Source organism: Anolis carolinensis, chromosome 3 (assembly GCF_035594765.1).
Source record: "Anolis carolinensis isolate JA03-04 chromosome 3, rAnoCar3.1.pri, whole genome shotgun sequence".
NCBI lineage: Eukaryota > Metazoa > Chordata > Lepidosauria > Squamata > Dactyloidae > Anolis > Anolis carolinensis.
This window is the reverse complement of record NC_085843.1, coordinates 171,964,353-171,989,233: the sequence shown is the minus strand read 5'-3', so window position 1 is coordinate 171,989,233 and position 24,881 is coordinate 171,964,353. Positions and strand designations below refer to the sequence as shown.

The 24,881-nt window shown below is 40.5% G+C and overlaps 2 protein-coding genes and 2 non-coding genes across 4 annotated transcripts in view; 3 read left to right on the top strand and 1 right to left on the bottom strand.

The window, feature by feature from the left end:
• parg (poly(ADP-ribose) glycohydrolase) overlaps window positions 1–1,778 on the bottom strand; it is a 94,798-nt gene extending 93,020 nt beyond the window's left edge. Inside the window, exon 1 of the mRNA XM_008114456.3 lies at window positions 1,351–1,778. Coding sequence (XP_008112663.2) covers window positions 1,351–1,570 — 220 coding nt within the window. The 5' untranslated portion in view covers window positions 1,571–1,778. The remainder of the gene's footprint in view (window positions 1–1,350) is intronic.
• Window positions 1,779–1,897: 119 nt separating this feature from the next.
• LOC100560664 (mitochondrial import inner membrane translocase subunit Tim23) lies at window positions 1,898–24,485 on the top strand. Its single transcript, XM_003223266.4, has 7 exons — window positions 1,898–2,143; window positions 7,512–7,570; window positions 9,977–10,070; window positions 12,135–12,219; window positions 15,529–15,587; window positions 17,740–17,850; window positions 23,770–24,485. The coding sequence occupies exons 1-7, from the start codon at window positions 2,035–2,037 to the stop codon at window positions 23,883–23,885; spliced, it is 633 nt and encodes a 210-aa protein (XP_003223314.1). The 5' UTR covers window positions 1,898–2,034; the 3' UTR covers window positions 23,886–24,485.
• On the top strand, window positions 9,439–9,643 carry LOC134298148 (small nucleolar RNA SNORA74). Its single transcript, XR_010005097.1, has one exon. It is a non-coding gene; the product is annotated as a small nucleolar RNA SNORA74 (small nucleolar RNA).
• On the top strand, window positions 14,199–14,403 carry LOC134298149 (small nucleolar RNA SNORA74). Its single transcript, XR_010005098.1, has one exon. It is a non-coding gene; the product is annotated as a small nucleolar RNA SNORA74 (small nucleolar RNA).
• Window positions 24,486–24,881: the final 396 nt, after the last annotated feature.

Below are 24,881 nucleotides of genomic sequence, written 5' to 3'. Positions count from 1 at the left end.
CCCAACTCTTTAAGATGTTCCTCATAGGGCATGAGTTGGGTTATCTAGCAATCATGCATGCATTTTCAATATGGGATGGTTTATGTAGTTAGTTTTTGTTTGTTGCTTAGTAACCTGAGCCAAAGCTGCATTCCAAAGTTGCTGGCACCATTTTAGGGGTTCTGCATGTGAAATGGGAGTATACTTCCTGGAGACATACAGGAAGTTACATATACGTTTAGAATTTGGGGTATAAAAGGGGAGACTTTCTTTTGTTCTCTCTCTTGATCCTGCCATGTGGTCTGCTGTTACCTTTTGCTAAGAGATATGTAGTATCCTGATGGAGATAGGCCCTGCATGATCCTGGCCTACTATATTTTGTATCTTGAACTATATTCAAGAACTTGGAACTAAGATGTTTTACCTGTATGACCAATATCATATAAGATTGTGAGTAAACATATTTTTACTATTTTACTTTTGGTGTCTCTGATGTTTATTTTATGCGCATGACTCTTTAAAGAGAAAGGGAGGCTGGCTATATTTTGTTTTCTCATCTCTGCTCATATAAACCCCTAGACTTCTGTATTTTTGCTACTCTGCACCAATATCTAACCATATTGGTATCATAATTCTAACAGGTTATGATAATATTTTCTAATAGGTTATGTTCTCTTATAGCATGTCCTCCAGACCTTTGATCATTTTAGTTGCCCTCCACTGGATACCTTCAAGCTTGTCAATATCTCTTTTGAACTGTGGTGCCCAGAATTGGACACAGTATTCCAGGAGAGGTCTAACCAAAGCAATGCAAAGGCATCAGGACAGTAAATAAAGAACAACACTAAAAAAAAGGGGGGGGGGGGTTCCAGACAGGAAACAATCAGGGCCAGCTAACACCTCCCAACAAAGGATCCCCTGTAGTAAGCAGCCAGACCTTGAATCTGAAAGGCTATTTAATGCTAATCACACCTGGCTCCAACAAAGAGTTCTTTCTCCCACCTTGAACATTCCACAGATATGTAAACCCAACTTGCCTAGTTTCCAATAGACCTCATTAATTCTGAGGATGCCTGTCACAGATGTGGGCAAAACGTCAGGAAAGAATGATTTTGGAACATGGCCATACAGCCGGAAAACTCACAGCAACCCAGTGATTCCGGCCATGAAAGCCTTTGACAACACAAAGTTTATTATTATGATGATTATAAACATCATTATCATAATAATTCACCATACTGTCCTGGCACTGATTCACCATACTGTCAAGTAGGGAGCGGGAAGAGGGACTCCAACAGGGGACTGGGGCTAAACGAGTCGGAGACACTGTCTGTTGGCCCTTCAAGAAGGCCCTCAAGGCCGGTCACCAACCTTTGTTCCCCACCGTGACTGTGGCGTTGCCTTGGCTGCTGCTGCTGAGCAATTCCTCCCTGTCGAGAGGAGAAAGAAGAGGAGGAGGCTGCGGCGGCTGAGGGGTGACTCTCCTCTGGGCGGAAGGGGCCTGTCCCTGCTCGGAGTCTGCGGGGGAGGCCACGAAGGGGTCCAAGCGGGGCCTTTTCCGGGGGTTTTCCCACTCGGAGCCCGCACTCATGCTGGTCGGCGGCCTCCCCGGTCCTCCCTTGGCGCGCTGGCAGGCCTCAGGCAGGCCAAGCAAGGGCGGGCTCCGAGGAGGCCGGGCCCAGAGGAGGCAGCGGGGCCCACATCCTCTTTCGAGAGAAGGACAAACACCTCTGAGGGGCCGAGAGGTCGCGGGACCTTTCCCCTCAAACTCCGCTGCTTCTCCTCCTCCTGGTTTCCCCGCTCGGCCGCAAAGAGAAGTCGTAAAGCGGAAAGAGGCGAGCGGGGTGGGAGGGGGAAGCGTCCAACCGAGAGAAAGAGTGAGGTAGAGAGGTCGCGAGGGCTCGCTTTACGGCAGCAGTTCCGCTCTTGCGACGACTCCAGAGAGGTCGTCTTGGGCTGTCTTTCCGCGCCGGCCTCGAGGCAGGAAGGAGTCCACGCGGAGGGCTGAGAGGAGACTGAGGAGAGGGACGTCCTCCGGCGCAGAGGCCGGCCTCGATGGAAGGGGGCGCCGGGAACACCAAGGGCTCCGGCCTCGGAGGCCTCTTCGGCGCCGGGGGAGTCGGCGGCCCGGGCTATTCCCACGCCGACTTGGCCGGCGTGCCTTGTGAGTAGGCCTCAGGCGCGCCTCCTGTCTCTGGCAGAGAGGAGCGGGGGGGAGGGGTCTTCAAAGCCACGCGGTGACGTGACTCTCTTTCAAGGTCGCGGCGGCCAAGCAGTTTGCCAGTTTGTCTCTCCGTGTGTGAGCCAGGCCAAGCCTTGAGATTCTCAGGAGAGGAGGCCCTCTTCTCGGGGCCCTTCCACACAGCCCCTATATCCCAGAATATCAAGGCAGAAAATCCCACATTGTCTGAGTGTAGGCTCGGATAACAAAGTTCAAAGCAGATACTGTGGGATTTTCTGCCTTGATATTCTGGAATATAGGGCTGTGTGGAAGGGCCCTTAGTCTCACCTCCCTCGCAAGGACAGTTGGCAAAGAAGCGGGAGCGAGCTTATCAGGGCCCATCCACACAGCCATATTACCCAGAATATCATAGAATCATAGAAGAGTAGAGTTGGAAGAGACCTCATGGGCCATCCAGTCCAACCCCCTGCCAAGAAGCAGGAAATCGCATTCAAAGCACCCCCGACAGATGGCCATCCAGCCTCTCTTTAAAAGCCTCCACCACAGTCTAGGGCAGAGAATTCCACTGCCGAACAGCTCTCACAGTGAGGAAGTTCTTCCTGATGTTCAGGTGGAATCTCCTTTCCTGTAGTTTGAAGCCATTGTTCCGCATCCTAGTCTGCAGGGCAGCAGAAAACAAGCTTGCTCCCTCCTCCCTATGACTTCCCCTCACATATTTGTACATGGCTATCATGTCTCCTCTTAGCCTTCTCTTCTCCAGGCTAAACATGCCCAGTTCTTTAAGCCGTTCCTCATAGGGCTTGTTCTCCAAACCTTTGGTCATTTTAGTTGGCCTCCTCTGGACGCTTTCCAGCTTGTCAATATCTCCCTTCAACTGCGGTGCCCAAAATTGGACGCAGTATTCCAGGTGTGCTCTGACCAAGGCAGAATAGAGGGGTAGCATGAGTTCCCTGGATCTAGACGCTATACCCCTATTGATACAGGCCAAAATCCCGTTGGCTTTCTTAGCAGCTGCATCACATTGCTGGCTCATGTTCAACCTGTTGTCCACAAGGACTCCAAGATCTTTCTCACATGTACTGCTGTCTAGCCAGGCGTCCCCCATTCTCCAATATCTGCCTTGAACTGGATTATCTGAGTCCACATTGCCATATAATCCAATTCTTTATTTATTTATTTTTGTGACTATTTCCAAGAAATACAATAAAAGTGGGGGAACATTGTGGATTATAGAAAAGTAGGAAGTAAGAAAAGGGGGGAGAAAGAGGAAAAAATCTGGGGGAAGAAGTTTAAAAAAAAGGCGAAAAATTTTTGAGGTTCTGTTGACTTCCATCTTTTTCTATATTGACTATAGTCTATATAGGGGTCTACCCCAATGTTTTTGTTTTTCGTTATGATTATAGCTTCCCTATATTCCGTATTTTCCTTGTTTTCGATCACTAATGTTCTATGTATGTATTGTTTTAAAGTTATTTCCTTTCGTAAGAAAATGTAGTAGTGGTTGCCAGTTGGTACTTTTCTTTGGTAATCCTTGTTGTTTAGTTAATAAATATGATAGTCTGTCCATATTCTTTATTTCCATTAATTTTATTAACCATTGGTCTAGATCCGGTATCTTTTCTTGTCGCCAGTTCCTTGCATAAATAATTCTTGCTGCCGTCATCATATAGTTGAGTAGAAGGTCGTCGGTTTCTTTTAAGTTTTCTTCTGAAATACCTAATGATAAGTGTTCTGGCCTCATTTGATACTTTATATTTTAAAAAATTTGTGATGCCTCATGAATTTCTTTCCAAAAAAATTTGGTTTCTCACAAGTCCACCCCATGTGGAAGAAGGATCCTTGTTTTTTCTTGCCTTTCCAACAGCTGGTCTGTAAAGATTTATTTATAAATCCTAATGGTTTTGGGGTTATATACCATCTGTGGAACATTTTTATCCAGTTTTCCTGTCCACACTGCCATATAATCCAATTCAATGTGGATTTTATACAGCTATGTGTATCCACACAACCGTATAATGCAGAATATCAAGACAGATCCACGTTACCTCCTTTGAACTGGATTATCAGGGGGCCCTTCCACATAGCTGAATTTAATCCCGCATTTTCAGTTTTGAACTGGAATATATGGCAGTGTGGACTCAAATACCACAGTTCAAAGTAGATATTGTGGGGATTTTCTGCCTTGATATTCTGTGTTATATGGCAGATTGGAAGGGCCCTGAGTCCACACTGCCATATGATCCAGTTCAATGTGTGTTTTATATAGCTGTGTAGAAGAGGCCTCCGCTCTAGAACTCCCTTCCCAGAGAATCCAGATAGCCCCCTCCTGCTGCCCTTCCATCAGACAGGGGTTGTAAAACATAACTTTTCAAAGAATGGTCCAGGTGGAGGCCAAAAGGGGGCCTAAGCAGAGAAGGAGAGTCCATTTGGGGAGGAGGGGTTGACTGAGTTAAACCATTTCTTCCTGTGAATCCTCCCACCCATGTCACCATCATGGTAACAACCATTGTTTATGACATAAGTAGGGTGGGGGGAGGGAGAGATAACCAACAAAACTGGTTTTCCTCTTTCAACTCCTCTCCCCCACATAAAGTGGAGTTCTTTTGGAGTTCTCCCAAATAATGAAACAGTATCACATTTTATCCTTTTAATTTGAAGTATGAACTATTTTACTACGGTTTTAATTCTGTTTGAATGCCCCCTTTTTGTATGTTTTTAATTATATTGTGTTTTTTAAATTAACAATATTATATTTTTATACCCCGCTTTATCTCTCCCAAAGGGAACTCAAGCTGTTGGACTGGATAGTCGTTGTGTACTGTAATACTAATTAATAATTACACATTATGTAATAAAATTTGACAGAGAAAGTGGGATATAAGTACTGTATAGCCTTACAGATGACTCGTAGTTAAGAACAGGGGCGAGACAACAGGAAGTGAGAGAAATCTACTCCCAGGAAGAGACATTCACTCCTGGAAGAGTTATCATGGGGAAAAAGTGTCTTCACTGAAACTTTATTAATCCTTGTTTACACAAGAAGCCATTTTTTTTCAAAATCCACTTCTCACAGGGACAGAAAATGACATGAAATCTTCTGAACGGGCACAGACAGCAAAATAAACCCCACAGGGGTGGTAATCCTTCACTGTGCTATCCAATGCATGCATGCATACATGCATATACACATGCACACACTCACATATCCATATAGATATAGATATATATGACGGGTTATACTTTAAAAAGGTACCTGTTCCGACTTGCATACAAATTCAACTTAATAACAAACCCACAGGATCTAACTTGGGGACTGCCTGTAATTATGATGGTGATGGTGTCATTTTTGACCCAGATGATAGTTAAAACAGGATTACATTCAGTTTAAATTTACTGTGCCAAAGTTTAAATCCACGCCAGTGCTACTGTTTTTCCTGTATCAAATATTGTAGGAATACCAATTAAGCAGATTGATTTTAAACTCATATTGATTTTAAACTCTGTTATGTAGAGTTTTCACAGATTCATTAAGACAGCAAATTTTACACACACACCAACACTTTTTCTTTCATGGCATGCATATGTTTCTCTGCATGAGAAATGTACCTTGAAATCTATGTAACCGCTTTTCTGTCATTCTCTCAGTCACAGTACAGAATTATTTAGTTTTCTGTAATAAGAATGTTTTCCTGCTTGCAAGATATGCAGAAGCAAGTCTTGGTTCTGTGTTCATTTGAAAGTAGAGCCTCAATACTTAAATGCACCCGGTCCTGTCTGATCACTACTGTGTCTCATTAAGAGAGAAAAAGCAGCATATAACTCGTATTTACTTGAATCTAATGCGCCGTTGAATCTAATGCACACCTCCATTTTTAAAACTCTGAAACCAAAAAAGTGTTCACTGCCAAATGTAATGCGTAGTGGCAAAGTGCACTCTTTTTAGTTTTTGCCATTACAGTTGCTGCTTTAGAATTTCTTCTTTAAAAACAAAAGTGTTGAGAACACCAAAGCTTCCAGCAATGGAAAATAAAATCTTGGAATGTCTCTATGCTATAGAATAAATCCACTTTAACTGCCTTGGCTCAATGCTAGAGTCATGGGGGATGTCGTTTTACAAGTTCTAGAGCCTTCTTTACCAAAGAATGCTGATGCCTCGCCCAACTACAAATCCCAAGATTGCATAGTATTGAGCCATGTCAATTAAATAAAAGACCACGTCCCTCAAATTGGAGCTCCCAAAGGAGCTTCCTCTTTCGCTTTGACTCAGCATTAAGATTACTGTATTATGTGAATCTAATGCACACCTTAATTTTGGCAAGATGATTTAGCCCAAAAAGGTGAGCATTAGATTCAAGGAAATGGGGTACATCAGTAGGGTAAGTATGATTAGCCCCTGTTAGTGATTGAATGGGAGGCCACCCATGAATATCAGGTGCTGTGGGTTATACTTCAGGGGAAGGAATGGCAAAACCATTTCTGAGGATTTCTTGCTCTAGAATACCCTTTGAAATTTATGGGGCTGCCATAATCCAGCTGCGATTTGAACACATACACAGACATTCAGTTGAAGCTTGAGGACATGCTGTCTCAACAATGCGTGTGTGATGTTCTTTTATTTAACCATTAAATCCTTTTTGTGCTGATTGGCACATTATATGAAAGTTCTCAAGGATAAATGTTAAGGACTATGAAAGTAATGGAACTAGTTTGGATCAAAGTTTAGACGTTGACAAGATGGTGAAGATCCTTCTTTTGGGGAGACATACCATTTTCAGGAATAGCCATGTTAGCCAAGCAGCAAAATTCAACAAAAATGATACCTTTATTGGCCGAGCAAAGTGCAGAAAAATATCCAGCAAGCTTTCAAGGCTTCATTGACTTCTCTAACAGGCAAAGTTGTTAAAATCATAAAGTAAAAGAAAAGTGACTGCTTGGAGTCACAATGTTAGTGCCTGTAATTCTCATATTGTCATGCTTTTTCTGTATGGTTTTTAATATCTGCCTGATGAGGAACCAAATAAATTATATATTTTTTGTATTTTGGTTGGCCAATAAAGGTTTCATTCTTATGAACAGTAATTGCTTAGTAGATCTGTATATATGGCCCCTTCCAAAAAGCTGAATAACATCCCACATGATCTGCTTTGAACCAGAATATATGGCAGTGTGGACTCAGAAAACATAGTTCAGAGCAGATATTGTGGGATTTTCTGCCTTGATATCCTGGGCTATATGGCTGTGTAGAAGGGCCCTAAGTTGCACAAAACGGTTTGTGTTCTTCTTTCTGTATTAGCTTTCTATTACCTTATTTCAGACTTACATTTTTCTCTTATAACTTTCCCCTTTGCAGTGACTGGAATGAACCCTTTGTCTCCTTATTTAAATGTGGACCCTAGATACCTTGTACAGGTAAAATGTTCATGATTTTTATACTGTATTAACAGATCGTTTTTCTTGGTTAAATTATTCATTTCATAAATTATGTAAGCTATGAGTGTATAGGTAAGTAAACATTGTATAATCAATTAAAGCTAACAAATTCCAAATGGTCCTTAGTGAATGTAGCAGTTATGGCATAACTGTTATGGCATAATTTCATCTTAGCAGCATTCTATACATTTGTTAGGAGTTATAAAAATACCAGAAACAGGAATAAAATTAACCTTAGAATTCTTCATGGAGATGCTTTCCGATGGGTACCCTCAAGACTAAATACATGGGCTTCAAATTAAAATCATAGGTTTTCAGCTTTATCTAGAACTTGTGATGAAGGTTCATATTAGGATTTGCTATGTTAATAAAGAGATGTTTAAACTGTGTCAGAACCCTGGCAGCAGAGCACCAATAACCTTACACAGAGGCCAGTCTCTATCTAATATCTTTATTAAAGAAATATATAAAATCAATAAAAACAAGTGAAGAATATAGTTCAGAAGCAGACCTTACAGATGAGGTCAAATATAGTCCAGAAATGTATTGTCCAATATAAGATATTAGAGTTCAAAGTTTTAATCCACTTGACCGAAACACACACTTTGCCAAGCAATAGTGTGGGGAAATAGCAGAGTCTTAGAGTCCAATGAAGCTTGACAACAAGGCTGGAAATAAACTTGATTCTTGGCTAGATCCGTGACTGGAGACAAGGCAAACATGAAGCATGAAACAGAGTCCGTGGTAAAACCGTGAGACAGGGCAAGGCTTGAAGCTTGATCCGGGAAGCAAGGAACTGGGATTACGAAGTCCACACACGATCTCTCTCCTCAAGCTGATCAATTGACTCCGCAAAGAATCCCTCGCGCCAAACACCTATATTGGGTCTCGTTTTCCCGCCAACAGAACTCTTTCCCTAGAGAACGGGAAACGAAACCCAACTCTGTCCAGATGCAAGACTCCTTAGAATTTCCCAAGGGAAGCAGACCTAATCAGCCATTTGTTTGGCAGCGATTCTCAGGCTTCTCCGATTAGCCTCCCTGACTCCCCTGTCTTTAGAATAATTTTCCCTCCTGGGAAACGGAGGGGAGTTCTGCCCAAGGCCTGTTTGGCTGAATTCTTGAGGGCAAACATCAACATCCTGCAGGTGAAGAGACTCCGGCTCTTGTTGAACCGGCGAAAACCCCATGTTTTCCTCTTCGTCTTCCACAATAGTACAAGGAACAGGACTACAAGGCCCATGAGTCATCACAAACTGTTATTCAGGTTATTCAGACCGTCAGAAAGGTTTTGTCCAAAGAGGTTTCTGGTTATACCCCCAGAAGCCTCTGAGGAATGTGCTTACCTTGTAGATGCTTTTTCAGAATGAGAAGTGAACTGAATTTGCTTTTTTAAAAAATACTCTTTTGTATCTAAAATAGGCTGGGGAACTAGAAATGACATGATGTTCTGCAGAGACTTCTGAAAAGGCTTTTGGCCTTGGTGTTGCTCCTGTCATCTCCCCCAAAGTAGGAAGGTGCAGTCCTACTAAAAGGGTGTCAAACACGTTCTGCTCCTATACACTAGCGGTTCTCAACCTGTGGGTCCCCACATGTTTTGGCCTTCAACTCTCAGAAATCCTAATGGTTGGTAAATTGGGTGGGATTCCTGGGAGTTGTAGGCCAAAACACCTGGGGACCCACAGGTTAAGAACGACTGCTATACACAGTCCACAAATCCAGAAGTTTGAGGCAGTAGGTTCTAGCTTTTTCTTTTGAAGACTGACAGAGGAAAAGAAGATGCTTTCTTATGAGCATGTGTGAACTAATGCTAATCTGGGAACTGATGAGTATATTTGATTCTTTCATTCCAGTGGTGGTCAGCTGTCTTTGTCAATACCATGTCTGCGACAGTGTTACACTACTGGAAGATAAAAGTGCTGTCTGGTTTTGCTGTGTGTCATTGTCTTCGTTCTGGAGATCACTGACAACCAGTGTGGGGCAGCACTGTGCTTTACTGAGAGTGTGCAGAGCAGTTACCATCCTGTTCAGCACTAGTCTGGAAGCATACACACTTGTTCAGTGTACACCGACTTCTTGAAAATACTCAGCATTGATTTGCTCCATCTAAACATTTAGTGCTCCATATGCAAGTGCATTTGGCAAAACACTATACTAACAAATGTAGGAATTATCCATCTAAAACCAGATGTATAGAGTTCTTCAGTCATGTTTGTGACTCATTGTAACACTGTTAAAATCATGTTTACTTGGTCTTTGTTCTCAGTGTTAAATATATTTGCAAAATAACATAAACAATGTGTAATTTATTTTGGAACTAATTTGTCATTTGAATACTTAACGAATTAAAAGGTAATACAAAATAAAATGGGTATTTCTATTTCAGGATACAGATGAATTCATATTACCAACTGGAGCTAGCAAAACTAGGGGCAGGTTTGAGCTGGCCTTCTTTACAATTGGAGGATGTTGCATGACAGGTATGGAGCCAGTTTTAATTTGTATCACTACATTGAACGGATGCTTTTAAATCATTACAGTGCACATGCAGTTATCATTTATGAGTGTAATTATTCAACATTCAAACTGCTTTTCACAATTATCTGGATATATTTCATGGCAACTAACACAAGTGCTATGTGCTAAATTGGAAAGTTCCAGAATAAAGTTGTTGCAGGAAAAAAGGTGTGGTAGAAAAAGCAACAGGATTCTGTTTTACTTAATGCTACAATGTTACTATGCATTGATTTTGAGCCCACATGATCTGTGTATGTTTCTTTTCCTTCCTGTTTTGTAAACTTCTGCAGACCTGTATTTCAAAAGTTATCCACAACAAGCTACAAAGGATAATAAATGCAGGGGCTTTGTTGTCAAGAATGAACAATAAAACACGTGCATGATAGTTTCAGCAGACATTAGTCACTTCTTTGGGAACAGGTCTAAATTCCAGCTGTGGTCAGCTGCCTGGATTAGTATTATAAGCAAAAGAAAGGGAAACTGGAAACATCTAATAAAGGCTGATTTACAGGAAGGATAGGGTCTTTTAAAAAGAGATTATTCCAAGAATGTCCTGACCAAAAATATTTATAAGTCCCCCTTCAGGGGCTCTTTACAATGTTGGGAGTGTATTTATACATTTAAGCAGGACATTGGCTACAATACAAGAGTTACGTTTATATGTCATGGTCTGTATACGTTTTATGTATTTAATTTTATCGATTGAAACAACCTTTATACTTTTATTGATTTTTGAATAATTTTTATATCTCTGTTGTTCTTAAATATGTTATTTTTTCTATTACTGGAAGAAAGGCAGAATATAAAATATATGCATACAAACAACAGACAATAGAGTTACCAACCGTTTGTCCAAACCCAGTACAGTGATATCTTGACTTAAGAGTTTTATGCGTTCCATGACCTTAACTCAAAATGCTCTTATCTCAAAGCAAAATTTCCCATTGAAATGTTATTAATCCATTCTGCCATCACAAAATCTTTCCCAATTTTTGTTACATGTTTCTAAATAAGAAAATGTACGTAATGAATAACAAATAATGTATAAATTCACATTCACGTAGAACAATAAAAAGATCAACTTTAAAATGGTAGAAGCACAAAGTTGTGGCAAGGAATAACAAAGCACAAAGTGAAAGGGCATTAGCATCATTTTCTTCATACTGTACTCAATCCAGCCTCCCTCCATCTCTTTCTCTCCCTCTGTCTTTCTTCGTGAAGCCAAACATATCAGGAATCAAAACCACACAAAATCAACTAACTCAAAGTTTCTCAAAGCGGACAAGAGCAAAGCAAACTGCAATCTCCCAAAGCAGACAAGGGCACGAGGCAGGGAGGCTGCTCCCTTGAAGCCCTAAAGTCCTGTACTTTTGTACTAGTGCTGCCTCTGACTCAAGCTCTTAACTCAAAACTCTGCTCTTATCTCAAAGGAAAACGGTCCGAGTGACAGCTCTTACCCCAAAACATTCTTAAGTTGGGATGTTCCCAAGTAGAGGTTCTACTGTACATTTTTAGTGGAAAAATTGCAATTTTTTGAATATGGAAAGAACTATTAAAATTTGTTTGTTTATTTTGTATCTCACCTTTCTTCCGAGACCCAAAGTGGCAAGGTTTATGATTTCAGGATGGTTGAAGGAGGTTAAAGATGGCTATTTACCACATTCTTAGTCTACAGTAGAATTCCATCCTGAGTTCTCTCCCACCAAACTTCTGTCACAGATTAGGGCTAGGTGCTGTGGGGTGAGGTGCAATACCAGGTGAAAAGAGAAAACAAAACCTGAAAATGCAGGACACTGGATATGAAAAGAGGGAGGAATATCTGGAGCAAAGAAAATGTAAGATCTCCACTATCTTTGTAAAATTGTGTTGTCTTTTAGTTGTAGGCTTGAAAAACTATTATGTGTGCATAATAAAACATGATTACAGTTAGTATGATTTTCCATAGACCACATATTTAATTCTATCTACAATGTGTGGAATGTTTTTACTTGCTGTAGCTAATACATCCTGTTATCCTGCCTTAACAGGAGCTGCATTTGGTGCACTGAATGGCCTGCGGCTAGGTTTGAAGGAGACTCAAAATATGGCTTGGTCCAAACCTAGAAATGTACAGTAAGTATTTGATTCCACTGAAAGTCACATACTTCCAGCATTATCCTATGACACCTTCTCAGAACAATCCAGAACTTTAAAAAAACTTAATTGCTGCTTTCTTACTTTATATATTAGATCTCAATATTATGGTATGTCGTGAAAGGGTTAAAAGCAAAAGCCTAGACATTCTTGCTTCTCATTGTCCTGAACGATGCTAATAGAACAAAACTCAGTATGATAGATATTGGGCTATTTATGATTCTTTAGAATAAACAGAATATTTTCTCTCAAAGCAGAGATAATATAGGAGTGCTGTTACATGCTCCACAGGAGACCTATCTTGTTGCTGCCACCCCCTCCCCCCAAATAAAACACTCAAGTTCCACAGTATATTTTGAATTCAGTCATCAGATGTTTCTTCTGGTCTGATGTTTGCACTTTCTTGTCCACTCTTTTCTTCTGATAGACAGTTGTGAGCGCTTCCAGGGGTTAGAAGGTAGAGCTTATGTTCAATTTGAGTGGAAGCCACTTTAGCCTCACAGAACTGCTAATAATCCTTATTATGGAGCCTGAACTCTTGACAGAAGACAGAGAAGAAGAAAGGATAGTGACATATACATTATTGGCCTTTTTAGATGTGTTTTGGGCAGGGCCTCTCATTTATATCATTCTCCTAGCAATCTAATGGAAGCCTCCTTCCAAAAAAAAAAAGCAGCAAAATAGTGCTGCTGCTGTTGACTCATCATTTTAATGGGGTCAGGGAGCAATAATATTTATTTTAATAAATTAATTTTGAGATTATATCACTTTGTTTGTTTGGTTGGTTGCAAGTTGCTTCTGGTTGTGGGAGAATTAGCTGTCTACAAAGATGTGTCACGATCCTGCGGGGAGGCTTCTCATACTTTCTAAGCTCTTGAGTATTGCCATCTTTATTCTGTTTTTTCTCAAAAGAGGCATATTTCTAGTTTATAAATGAGAGATTTGTTTGAGAACACAGGCAGAAAAATCCACAGCATCCAAATGAAGGCCGGGGCAAGATCCATCTTTTATTATTACAGTGTTTTTCACTGGGCCCTGTTCCTTGGCTTTTGACCTGATTATGTTGTTAGTTAATCAAACTGTTAAGAAAGATATAGCCACAGGTGAAACTTGCCCTTTTTGGTCTGTTGGTAAGCCTCCCTGAATCTCAGTATAAAATATGGGAAGGTGTATAGACAGCCAGAATCCCAAGTTATGATGTGTTGAAGGAGGACATGGGCTAACATCTATCTGTAGGATTGACAGCAGTAATATGAAAGAAACCTAGTGGACCCTTTTAGGGAAGACATAAGTTCTGAATTGTATGTATATTTTTATAAGGGAATTGAAAGCCAGTTCATGAACGACAAGTGCCCTTTGTATTTTTAGCCATAGATACTGTGTGCTTATATTCCCTCCCATTACATGTTAGAAAATAAAAGAAATAAAATATGCTTATTTAAATTCAGTAGTAAAAGGAAAGTCACTGGTGTCGTTTTTTAAAAAAACTTTCAGATACAAAACAATAGGTTATGTACCAGCAGGTGGCAGCAGATGTAGAATGATACATATGTAGTAAATCATCAGGGAAACATGTTGAAGGTCACTTCCCTCAGTCATTGCATTTCTTTCAGACTATCTGAAAGATTTTATCTCCCTATACAAACAATACAGAATTTTTAAATTGGAACCTGCACCCTTTTGTTATTGGTTTTCTCTTCCTGGACATGGTGGCTTGGATTTGGAGTCTACTTCAGCAGGTGGGTGCATCCTTTGACAAAAGTGAGGAGTGTGGTCAAAAGCACAAGAGAGATGGCTTCTGCTGACTTCTCTTACAGCTCTTTGCACCTCTTGAAAACCTATTCCACAGAAGTGAGAGATGTTCCCCTTTTAATCAGGTTTTTGGAATGCAGGATAAAATATTCTGTGAATGATAATTTGTATATCCCAAAGAGTCTAATCACTTTTTCTTCCTAAGTTCCAGCAGTAGTCAGCTGTTTGTGACTATTCCATGTCTGTGACAGTGTTACACTGCTGGAAGATAAAATGTACTGGCTATTTCAACTGTCTGTCATTGTCTCTGTTCTGGAGGCAGCTGACACCAGTGTGGTGCAGTACTGTGCTTCTCTGAGAGTGTGCTGGGCAGATAAACTCCTTCCCAGTACTCGTCTGGGAGCATACACACATAAATTACACATAATTATATCTTTTTTCTTTCTTTGATAAGGCAGTGAGTTTGCAGTTTACATTATGTATAATCTGCTTCCCTTATAAGTGAAAATGAATCTTACTTGTGCCCCAGATGACTCTACTTCCTTTATATAATTTAAGTTTTGCTCTTCCAGTGAGTTTTAGGATAGTGAAAGCTTAAGCATTACAAAACCTGAAAACTAGCATCTTTAATCATTATCAGAGTTCTGCAAATATTCCTGATAAGAGTGCACAAGCTGCCATAAGTCCATTTTTCATAGTAAAACCTGCATGGTAGAAATAAAAAAAAATGTTTACTTTTGAATTGTTTTTGTGGATTGAATTTAATCACTATTCTGCCACTTCTTATTAATCGGGGTAAGGGTCAAATAGGCAAACAAGTTGATGTGGGGAGAAGGCAGTATTGTGATTATACTATCCATGGATGTAATCTCATCCAACCATAGTGTCCCATTTTGTCTTCATTCATAAGAAGTTTCCAGACCCTGTAATCTCAGATCTGAGATTGGAAGTAAAAGTTACCTTGACCTGCTTTTTAAATCCTTGCTGTTTACCATCCCACTTGGCAGACAGACAACCTGGGATTCAGTTTTCCCAACTGGAGGAATGTAGTAAACTAGATCAGGCTCATGGGGTGGAGATTCCCTCCCCTGCATTACCGAACACACAGGAAAAATGTATAAATCAAAGAAAATGCTCACTTGTCTGTGCCAGAGTGAACAGAAAGTACTGCAAATTGAAATCTGCATAACTGGAGGGTTTACAATACAATGGCGAGGGCTGTGATTCCTGTTAATTTAAACAAAATGGCACTTGCCTTTCTATGTGTTGGTGATATGAATAAACCTGGGATAGGCATTAAACTCTAGTGGGTTTTTGTGTTTCAGAATTTGAAGGCAGTTCTGTCTCATTCTCAAAAGAAATTCCTGGAATCTGAATTTTTAAATCTCTTGAACTGGACTGTGATTGATGCATCTCAAGGCTCCAGTAAAAACACAAAATAGAATCCACAAGCTTAATTTTTATTGCTGTTCGCTTTTAGTTTTTTATATTATGCTACAGTATAAAGCAACTCTCGTTTTCATTACTTTCTTGTAGGATTTTAAATATGGTGACAAGACAAGGGGCATCATGGGCTAACACCCTTGGATCTTTAGGTAAGTAATCTCATCATGTAAATTAAATCCAAATGAACAACCTAGTTTAAGTAATAATTACATGTGAGGTTCTGTAGGTTTAAAAAAGATTAGGGAAGAAGTCCATTCTTCAGTTCCGGGCTCCACTGCATAGCCTTAGGGAGGGCAAGATGATTTCTCAGTCTTGTAACTAGGATTGCTTGAAATCTAAAGGACTGAAAAACTGCTCTTTGTCATTGAAGACAAAGATTTTCCCCCTGTCAGCAAAGAGGTCTTAGATTGTACCAATGGAAAATTGCTACTTGGAGTCAAAGGTAACAAGGTTTAAGATTGCAACACTGCAAGTGAAATATTAACAGGAGCTTCACAGCTGTGTTTGTTTTCTTGAGTAATCCTTCTTCATGTTTCCCGGCCCTCTTGACCTTTTGTGTGTGTATGAAATCTACAAATATTACAGATTTGGACTCAGTTCTGTGAAGACTATCTTTTTAGGAATGAAACTCATACAGAAACCTATGGGGTTTCAGTCACGAATAGAAGTGAAATATAACTATTAGTGTGTGGTTAGAGACCAATGGAGGTTTATAGAATGTTTAAGTCAGTGACTTTGCAGTTTTGTTGCTATGTGCCTTCGAGTCATTTTTAGACTTAAGACTATCCTAAAGTCAACCTGATTATGTTTTTTGTGTGGCAAAATTTGTTTAGAGGATGTTTGCCTTTTGTCCTCTGAAACTGAGAGAATGTAACTACCCAGGGTCACCCCAAGTGTTTCAGGGATTCGAACCCTGATCTCTTAAGAGTTGTATAGTGTATAAACCATGTTGGCTTTCTCGACTTACAAATACTTTTCCACATGCTAGATTTAAGAATTTACCTAGCTAACTTCTTTCATCAATGTTGTTCTTGTTTTTGTTGTTGTTGTTGTTATATTCTTGTTCATAGTGGTTTTAAAAACCTATGATTTGGGTGCTGTTCCATATTTAAAAGTAAAAAGTTCCAATGTCTAAAGTAGAAAGTAGCAAGGATTTAAAGAAATGTCTCTTTCTGTGATGTGTTCCCCCCCCCCCCAAAAAAAAACGTTGTTTGGGGGAATGTCTCATCCAAGATCAGAAGATCGACTGTGCTCTTGTATTTGCATACTTTTCATTTTTGGGAACACAGGATTTAGTTTTGCATCTCTGATTAAGTTTCATCTCATTTTTCTGTCCTCTTTGAAAGCAGTTACACCAGAAGAAAATCAGCCCCCAATTTCTACACATAAGCTAACCTTTTTATGTCTTTTGTCATTCTCTACTAGTCATCTGACTAGCAGACATTGTTTGATATAGTTTTCTATAAGGCGGAAACCATTATCTTTGCTCTTCAGTTCAGTTCCTAACTAAGGATACTGCTTTGTCACTTTAACTGCCCATAATGGTTTCTCTGCCTCACTCCTGAACAAATGTTGAAGTGCAACTGTTGAAGTAGGAAGTAGACTTCTTTCATTTCCATTTCAAGGAACCACATGAGCTAAGGCCTCCTATGTCTGTTGTTATTAAATCTGGAAGCAAAAGGGGAAACAGTTTTGCTACTAAACTGGCAAGCTTGCAATGTGGTTTCTTTGAAAATGAGTGTCAGAGATTTTTATATCACATTCTGAGTATCCCAGTAATACTTCTGTAGTATTATAACCCTACTACACAAATAGGGTTTATAGTGAATTTGGATTGATCATGAAGAATTTCCATGTCCATTGTAGTCAGCTACACATTTGCTTCTTTGGCCAATAAGCACAGGGACAGTGTGGCTGATTAAGGTAAGAATAGCAAGACTCCTTGCAGCCTAAACTGGAGAGCCCCAAATTAAAATACTGAACAGCCATCAGATCTTCAGAATAATTCCATGAAACCTTTCAGCCTGACTCCACATGTGTCTTGTATTTATGATATGTCAAAAACAAAGTATTGTCTATTGTACTTTGCCTGATCATCTGAAGGAAAATCTAATTCCCTCTAGGCATTGAAATGAGTAGCCTTTTTTGCAGGCCTGTTTTAATTTTAAATAGAATGATCTGAGATTGAAATCTTAATGGCTTTATTCATCCAGTGCCAGGGCATTTGGGTGGGTTTAGAGGGGTTGTTGTTTGTGCCTTTGTGGTTTGTTGTGTTGACTGATAGCTTGAATTGTATTCTAGCACTCCTATATAGCGCATTTGGAGTTATTATTGAAAAAACACGAGGCGCAGAGGATGATCTCAATACAGTTGCTGCTGGGACTATGACAGGGATGCTATATAAAAGTACAGGTATGCTTCTAAAACGTTCTGTATTAAATTTTGATTTTGAGTCTAATTTTTTATTTTGGGCCTGGTGAGAAGTGCTGGCTACAAATGATATATTTTTTTATTAATCACAACCTTATGTACTTGCATGTCAATTGACTACTGTAATAATAGTATTGAGTAGCAACTGTAGATTCTAACATTTATAGCGTGTATTACAGTCTAGATTTACAAATGCATTTAAGATAACATTTTTTCAGTTTTCAGTTGACCACTATACAGAGTCATGCTGGAAAACCTAGAAATTCCTAGAGAGGTGTCTTCTCAGGTCCAAAAAAATTTCTCAATTCCCGGTTTTTTGCTTTCATGAGGGTCCTGTGTCTTGTAACTCCAGCAAAAGTGAAGAGCTGACTCTAGAACAATTTGGTATGTGGCAGTGTTCAGATGAAAGTTTTAAGAAGCAGAAAAAACTGGGGATGCTTTTTTAAATGCAGATTTTAATAATCTAATGTTAGTAGGAAAGGGGCCCATCATTCCATGCTTGTAATTCGGTCTTGTACAGCCAGAAGTGTTTGTTGAACTTCTACCTAGTACCCTTACAATACATCATTCTCCTACTCTAGTTTGACATTATCAAGAGCAATAAAGCTATTTGTCCTACTTGTTTCAGGATTAGTTGACTTCCAGCACTTCTATTATTCATTTTAATTGACATTTGCCCACACAGTGACACCAATCAGTGCAGCACTGATAGCAATTCTTATCCTAGCTATATGCCGCTACTTGAAATATTACTGTTATACAGGCACAGACAGGCCAGCCTTCCAGATGTTGGATTGCATGTCCCAGTATTCCTCACTGTTAGCTGTGATAGGGCTAAAGTGAGTTGCATTGCCATAGTATGTGGAAACAAATTAAAATTAAGGATGCATATGTTGCAGAAAACATATTAAGTTCTTGCTTCTGCAAAAAATGCTGAGATATTGGTTTCACTTCATGTAAGTTAGCCATGGCTGCATTTTGTACCTAGTGTTTGATCAGCATTACCAGTGTTAAAATTATAGAAATGTCAGAGACAGAACGCCACCAAATAGGATACAACACAGTTTATTGAGGTTACAGAACTGAAAATTGCCCGTAAGAAACAAAAGACTAGGCAAACACTTGACTTCAGTGTGAAAAGTAACAAAAATAGCTTCGTTTGAGTTTAAACAGTTCAAAAGAGTAAACCGGATTAAACAGAAGTTTAATCCGGGTTAAAACAAAAGTGCTTACTTCAGCCTGGCAGTTAAACAAACAAATACTGGTGAACAAAGGGTTAAAACGAACACAAAACCTAGCAGCAGATTCCTCTCTGCTACTCAAGAGCTACAGAAGAGTAACTCAGGCTGTTTACTCCTCCGTGCAACGAGCGAAATCCAGGTCCAGGCACATCAATCAGGGTAACGGCGGTCAGCAGGGTCCCAATCCGGTCCGAGGTCGAAAGCCCAGCGCAGATGTCTAAGGTTCCACAAGTTCCACCGATAGCCACAGAAGGGATAGTCCAGAGTCGTAGTCAGTCAGTCAGTCCAGCGTCAATCCAGAGTAGGCAAATAATGTCCGTCAAAAAGACGACGGAGGTCCAAGCTATCAAGATTAAACACAAGTTGCACAGGAAAACCCCACACAGTTCCTCCCGCCGTCTATGCCCAGTGTCCTTGGTAACTTACGTATCCAGCAACGAATCACACCCGTCTTCAGGAAGTTCCCCAACAAGAGCCCAAGCGTTCGTCCAGATTACCTTGCCCAACGCAATTAGCCATTGATCCTAAACCCCATTTTATGCCAGTTCATAACTTCTCATCGCTGTCAGCTGCTATCCTAATTCCAGGTGCCTCCTCATCATCATCCTCATCAGAGCTAAAACACCTTTGACTACGCCCCACAGCATCCCCAGCTGTGGATCCCGCTCCATCCCTCCAGCCCGTCCATGGGTCCGATCCTGCAACCCGCCAGTCGCCTCCCATGCTATCATTGCCGGTGACACCCAAATCCTCCCTCCCACGAGTCCATTCCATATCATCCTCCTCTGAGCTAACCATCTCTTCCTCCATTCCCTCGGTAAAACCCTCAAAGGAGTCTTCGTCTGTTGGTTCTGCAAATAAGTCTCAGAGCCGTTTCCTTTCGCGCTCCTCAAAAGAGTCTGACTCTCGAGGAGTCTTACGACCTCGTCTCCTAGTATCGGAGCCAGAAGGCTCAACCATAACAAGAAATTTGAGAGGGTTCAGCTGGTAGATTGAAGTTGAAATTGCTTTTTGGAAGAAGAAAAAACCCATAGCATAATAAGCATTCAGTAATGGGTTACCCAATGCAATATATACTTTTTAAATAACAAAGTGTGTATTTAAATTTTTATTTATTTAAAGTATTTATGTGTTTATGACCTCAAAGCCCACAAGCCCACAAGGGCTCCAGGACAAAGAACATACAAAAAACAATTAAACTTTTGGTGATAACTTTCACCTTTGGTTTATTAAATGCTTTTTAATTGGTATTCCTGAGCTGCATGCTCTGGATCACGCTCTCCATACAGTTAGTGCATCACAATGGGCTTGCAGAGCTTGAGATAACGAACTCTACAGCAGTGATTCCCAAAGTGGGCGCTACCGCCCTCCGATGGGCATTGAGGCGATCCAAGGGGGGTGGTGAAGATCACAGGTGCATTTGGGGTGCATGCGTGCATGGGGTATAACAACTCATGAAGGGAAGGAAGGTTGGGTGAGAATGAGGCGAGGCTGGGCCGGGCCTTGAAGGTAGGCCTGTTGTCCACAGACAGGGAAGGAGGAGGCCTAAAGACGGAGGCAAGCCCGGACAGGTTTGCCAAGAAGGGTTTGTGTTTCCAATCAGATTTAATTATAAATCAGCTGGAGGCCCCTTCCACCAGTAGTATGCTATGCCGGTTATGTGTGTGTGTGTGTAATATATATATATATATATATAGCAGTAATCATGTCCAAATTCTCGATTTGTCTCTTAAATCAGATTTATTACGTTTTGTTCTCACTTTTTGAAACGCTATCCGACACGTGGTATCACGACGCAACCTGCATTGTAATATGAAGCAGCGTTGGCCTATTCTCGAAATGTTTCTTAATATGTATCCGGGGGAGGGGGGGGGGGGGTTCCAAAAAAATATTTGTTATATATTTTTTAAAATATTTTTTAATTTTTTTTGTTTTGTTAATGCAACCTACCTTGAATGGGAGCGCAGCGCAGCCTAACATGGCTGCTCCTTCCTGTCCAATCACAGGAGTCCACGATGGACGCAAAGGTCCTCTGCGTCCACGCAGCAGTATAGCATAAAAGGCCAGTTTGTAGCCGGCCTGAGCCATTCGAGGGTTGGAGAAGCGCGCGAGAGGGTGGTGGGCTCTGAAGCGGAGAAGGGAGAGCAAGGGCAAGCCAGCCAGGAGTCAATAGAAGAGCAGAGGAAGAGGGTGACAGGGCTTGGGTGCTGGAGAACAGGGTGCAGGCTTGAAGGTCTAGTTCAGAGGTCCCCAAACTTTTTAAACTGGGGGCCAGTTCACGATCCCTCAGACCGTTGGAGGGCTGAACTATAGTTGGCCACCGAGCAATAATAATAATAATAATAATGCGGGTTGGAAGATACTCCTTGGGCCATTTAGTCCAACCCCCTTCTGCCTTTGTGCACCAAAAGCACAAGCAAAAGCACCTCTGACAGATGGCCTCCAGCCTCAATGTTATAATAATAATAATAATAATAATAATAATAATAATAATAATAATAATAATAATAATAATAAAAAGATGGTTCGAAGAGACCCGTTCGGCCACTTAGCCCAATCCCCTAAAAAATAAGAGGAGACATGATAGCCATGTATAAATATGTGAGGGGAAGTCATAGGGAGGAGGGAGCAAGCTTGTTTTCTGCTGCCCTGGAGTAGGATGTGGAAGAATGGCTTTAAACTACAGGAAAGGAAATGTCACCTGAACATTAGAGGAACATAACTTCCTCACTGTGAGAGCTTTTTGGCCGTGGAACTCTGCCCCAGAGTGTGGTGGCAGCTCCTTCTTTGGAGGCTTTTAAGTAGAGGCTGGATGGCCATCTGTCGGGGGTGCTTTTAATGCGATTTTCCTGTTTTTTGGCAGGGGATTGGACTGGATGGCCCGTGAGGTTTTTTCCAACTCAATGATTGTATGATTCTATGACTAGTTTCTTCTTTACTTGAAATGAGACGGGCAGGAGAGAGAGTGAATGCTTCTGTCTTGTCAGTTTCATATGTACTGAGGTTGTTTAGTGTCTTGATAGATTTTACATTTTAAACTGTACTCTACCATTGCTGATTGATACTGTAATGGTCAGTGAGGCTGACATACTTAGTATTTATAATGCCTAGGCCTTCCTTATTGGCCTGCTTGCTTTGGGGTAAAATCCATAGAATCGCAAATGAATTTTAAAGTTTCTTATGTGTCCGTCCAGCTGGGTTAAATAATGATCTAAAGATAAAAATGCAAATATACCTGACAAGAGAAAAAGAAAAGAAAAATTACTGAGAAAGGTATCTCCTAGTCCAACATCCAATCATTCTTTTTGCAGTATAGTATAATGTTTCCCAGTAATCCCAATTAGGAAATATCTCAAATAAGAAATTAAGCATTAATGTACAACCATGTTTCTTTTATGAAACTTGGTGTGCAGTTGGTGGCATGTGCCTTTGGTGCTTGAATTATTTACACTAGGAGAGAGTTAAGAGCAAATATTTTTGACTTGCAAAGCAAAACTAAATTTGATTGGCAAAACAGAATGTAACATTTCACAAGTGCCTAATTTGACAGTGCAGAAGGAACCTCCTCCTTTTTCAGGCTCTGTATACTAGCTGATAGGCTCCATTTTTTTCTCCACCCCGGCAATCTCAACTCTGCTAGCCCGAGATAGCCTGACTCCAGGAGGTCTCTGAAACATGCATCTGTTATTATCTCTCTTACACGTACACCTTCGTGGATCAAAGTTTTAGAAAATGTCTTAGATGGCAGGCTGTGATATTTGAAAGCAGACCTTTACAGAACTTGTTAACTACAAAGTGGCAAGGGCCATCGAGTATCCAGTTCTAATATTGCAATTATACCCTACACTTGGGTATAGAATAGGAATGCCCCCGCATGCTCCCAAAACTAAAATGGCCATGTGCCATCATTTTGCTTTTTGATGTTCCATCAGTGTTAACAGGTGATTTACTGGCAACTGCAGTGTTCCTACTGCAACTAATTTCACGTTTCTGTAAAAGTACTGTTATCAGTTCACCCTGCTTGAAAACTGTTAAAAGGGCTGGACTTCTGCAGTGGCACATGTGCCATAATTTTTTTACATTTTATATGTTCATTTGAGAGGATTCTGGCAAATCCCAGGCTTATATACAAGTTGGATTCTCAAACCCACCCACCCACCCTTGTATTTTGTCTGAATTTTATGTGAGTCACATGGAAATTGTTGTCTTCTACCTTTTAATTGAGAATAAGCAAGATTTCATGAAAGTTGACATTAGCCAATAAGTCTATTTTTGTATCTTATCCTGGAAAGAGGCTCATAAGTTAAATGTTATTGAAGAAGTTTCCTGTATGTAACTCAAGATTTTAAAAAAAGTTAAGTTTTAACAGGATATGGATGTTTGCAAAGCATTATGAGCGCTCAAAAGTAATCAGGTATCTGAGTTATGATTTTAAAGTCTGGTCTGTTACCTAAAAAGGGGCATACCATTTTAGCCTGTTGGGAGTCTGTGCTTGTTGAAATTAATACCACTGTTTTATTCAAGCTGTGCTGATGGCGATTTACATGCTTTCCTTCTGCAGATCTTAATTTACAAAGGCCAGTTCTGCAGAGTCCATGTGACAAAATCTCTGACAGTGTTTTGTTTCCTGATGCTTTCTTGCTGTTTTATTCTCCTACAGGTGGTCTACGTGGGATAGCAAGAGGTGGCATGACAGGACTGATTCTCACCAGCCTCTATGCTCTCTATAACAACTGGGAGCATATGCGGGGCTCAGTGCAAAGGCAGTCACTTTGAGCAGAACTTCATAACCACTCATGTAGTGCAATAAGACTTGAACCCCTTCAATACAGCACGGAATAAAACAGAACCAAATAGACTGCAGAATCTTATTGTGATCACATAGTTATCAAGACTTCCACATCCTTTCCGTTGGCAGTTGGTGATGCGTGCTGTATTACCAGTGAGGGTGAGGATCTTGGCTCTACAGCATGTCCACTTTTGCTCTGGCCAGAAATTATTGTACTTTATCTTGGGTCATGTAAACATCTGTGCTGTATAATCAGGTTTGTGTACCAATGACATTGCTTGACTTAAATCTAATAAAGTTTGTGTACCTGTGCTAATTTTTCCTCTTCAAACACATAGCCCTTGTTTAGCAATAGCTAACGGGTATAGTGTTTGGTTTATAAAAGCAGTTCCAGTACAATAGATATGTTGAAACACATGCCTGAAAATATGCAAGAATTGAACAGGCATTTCCTTTAAAACATTATTTTTGTAGCATACTATGACTTCCAGCATACGCAGGGGATATGTTCCTGAACTTACTATGGAAACAAAAAACCATGGACAATACAAAACTATATTGAAATAAAGAACTTGCAGTGGAAGTTACCAGAGTGGTGTTGAAGGTGTTTGAAAATTCCTAGAGAAAAATTTGCTAGGTTCTCCAACATATTATACCTACTGGCAGAAGCATGCCATAGAATGGACTAGAGTATTTCCTGATAGGACTTATTATGTCAGGTGCGGGTAGGTGTACTCATTTCCTCTGTGCATCTTGCCTCCCTTGCAGCTGTAGCAAGTGAAGCACTGTCCAAAGTACACCTTCTCTTCTGGGATCTCCAGTGAGTTGGAAGATTTTGGGGAGAGTGACCTTGGCGGTCTTCTCCTTTACTTAGTAAATTGCTCATGACAGTATACTTGTGGTTGAAAACACGGATTTCTGCTTAATAGGAACGTTATGAAGAACAGGGTTCCACAATTTAGCTTCCAGCTGCCCACCCTTGC

Coding starts and splice junctions, on each gene's coding strand:
- LOC100560664 (XM_003223266.4), top strand. CDS start 2,035: ATGGAAGGGGGCGCCGGGAACACCAAGGGCTCCGGCCTCGGAGGCCTC. Junction 2,144..7,511: donor CGACTTGGCCGGCGTGCCTT/GTGAGTAGGCCT, acceptor TCCCCTTTGCAG/TGACTGGAATGAACCCTTTG. Junction 17,851..23,769: donor GATGCTATATAAAAGTACAG/GTATGCTTCTAA, acceptor ATTCTCCTACAG/GTGGTCTACGTGGGATAGCA.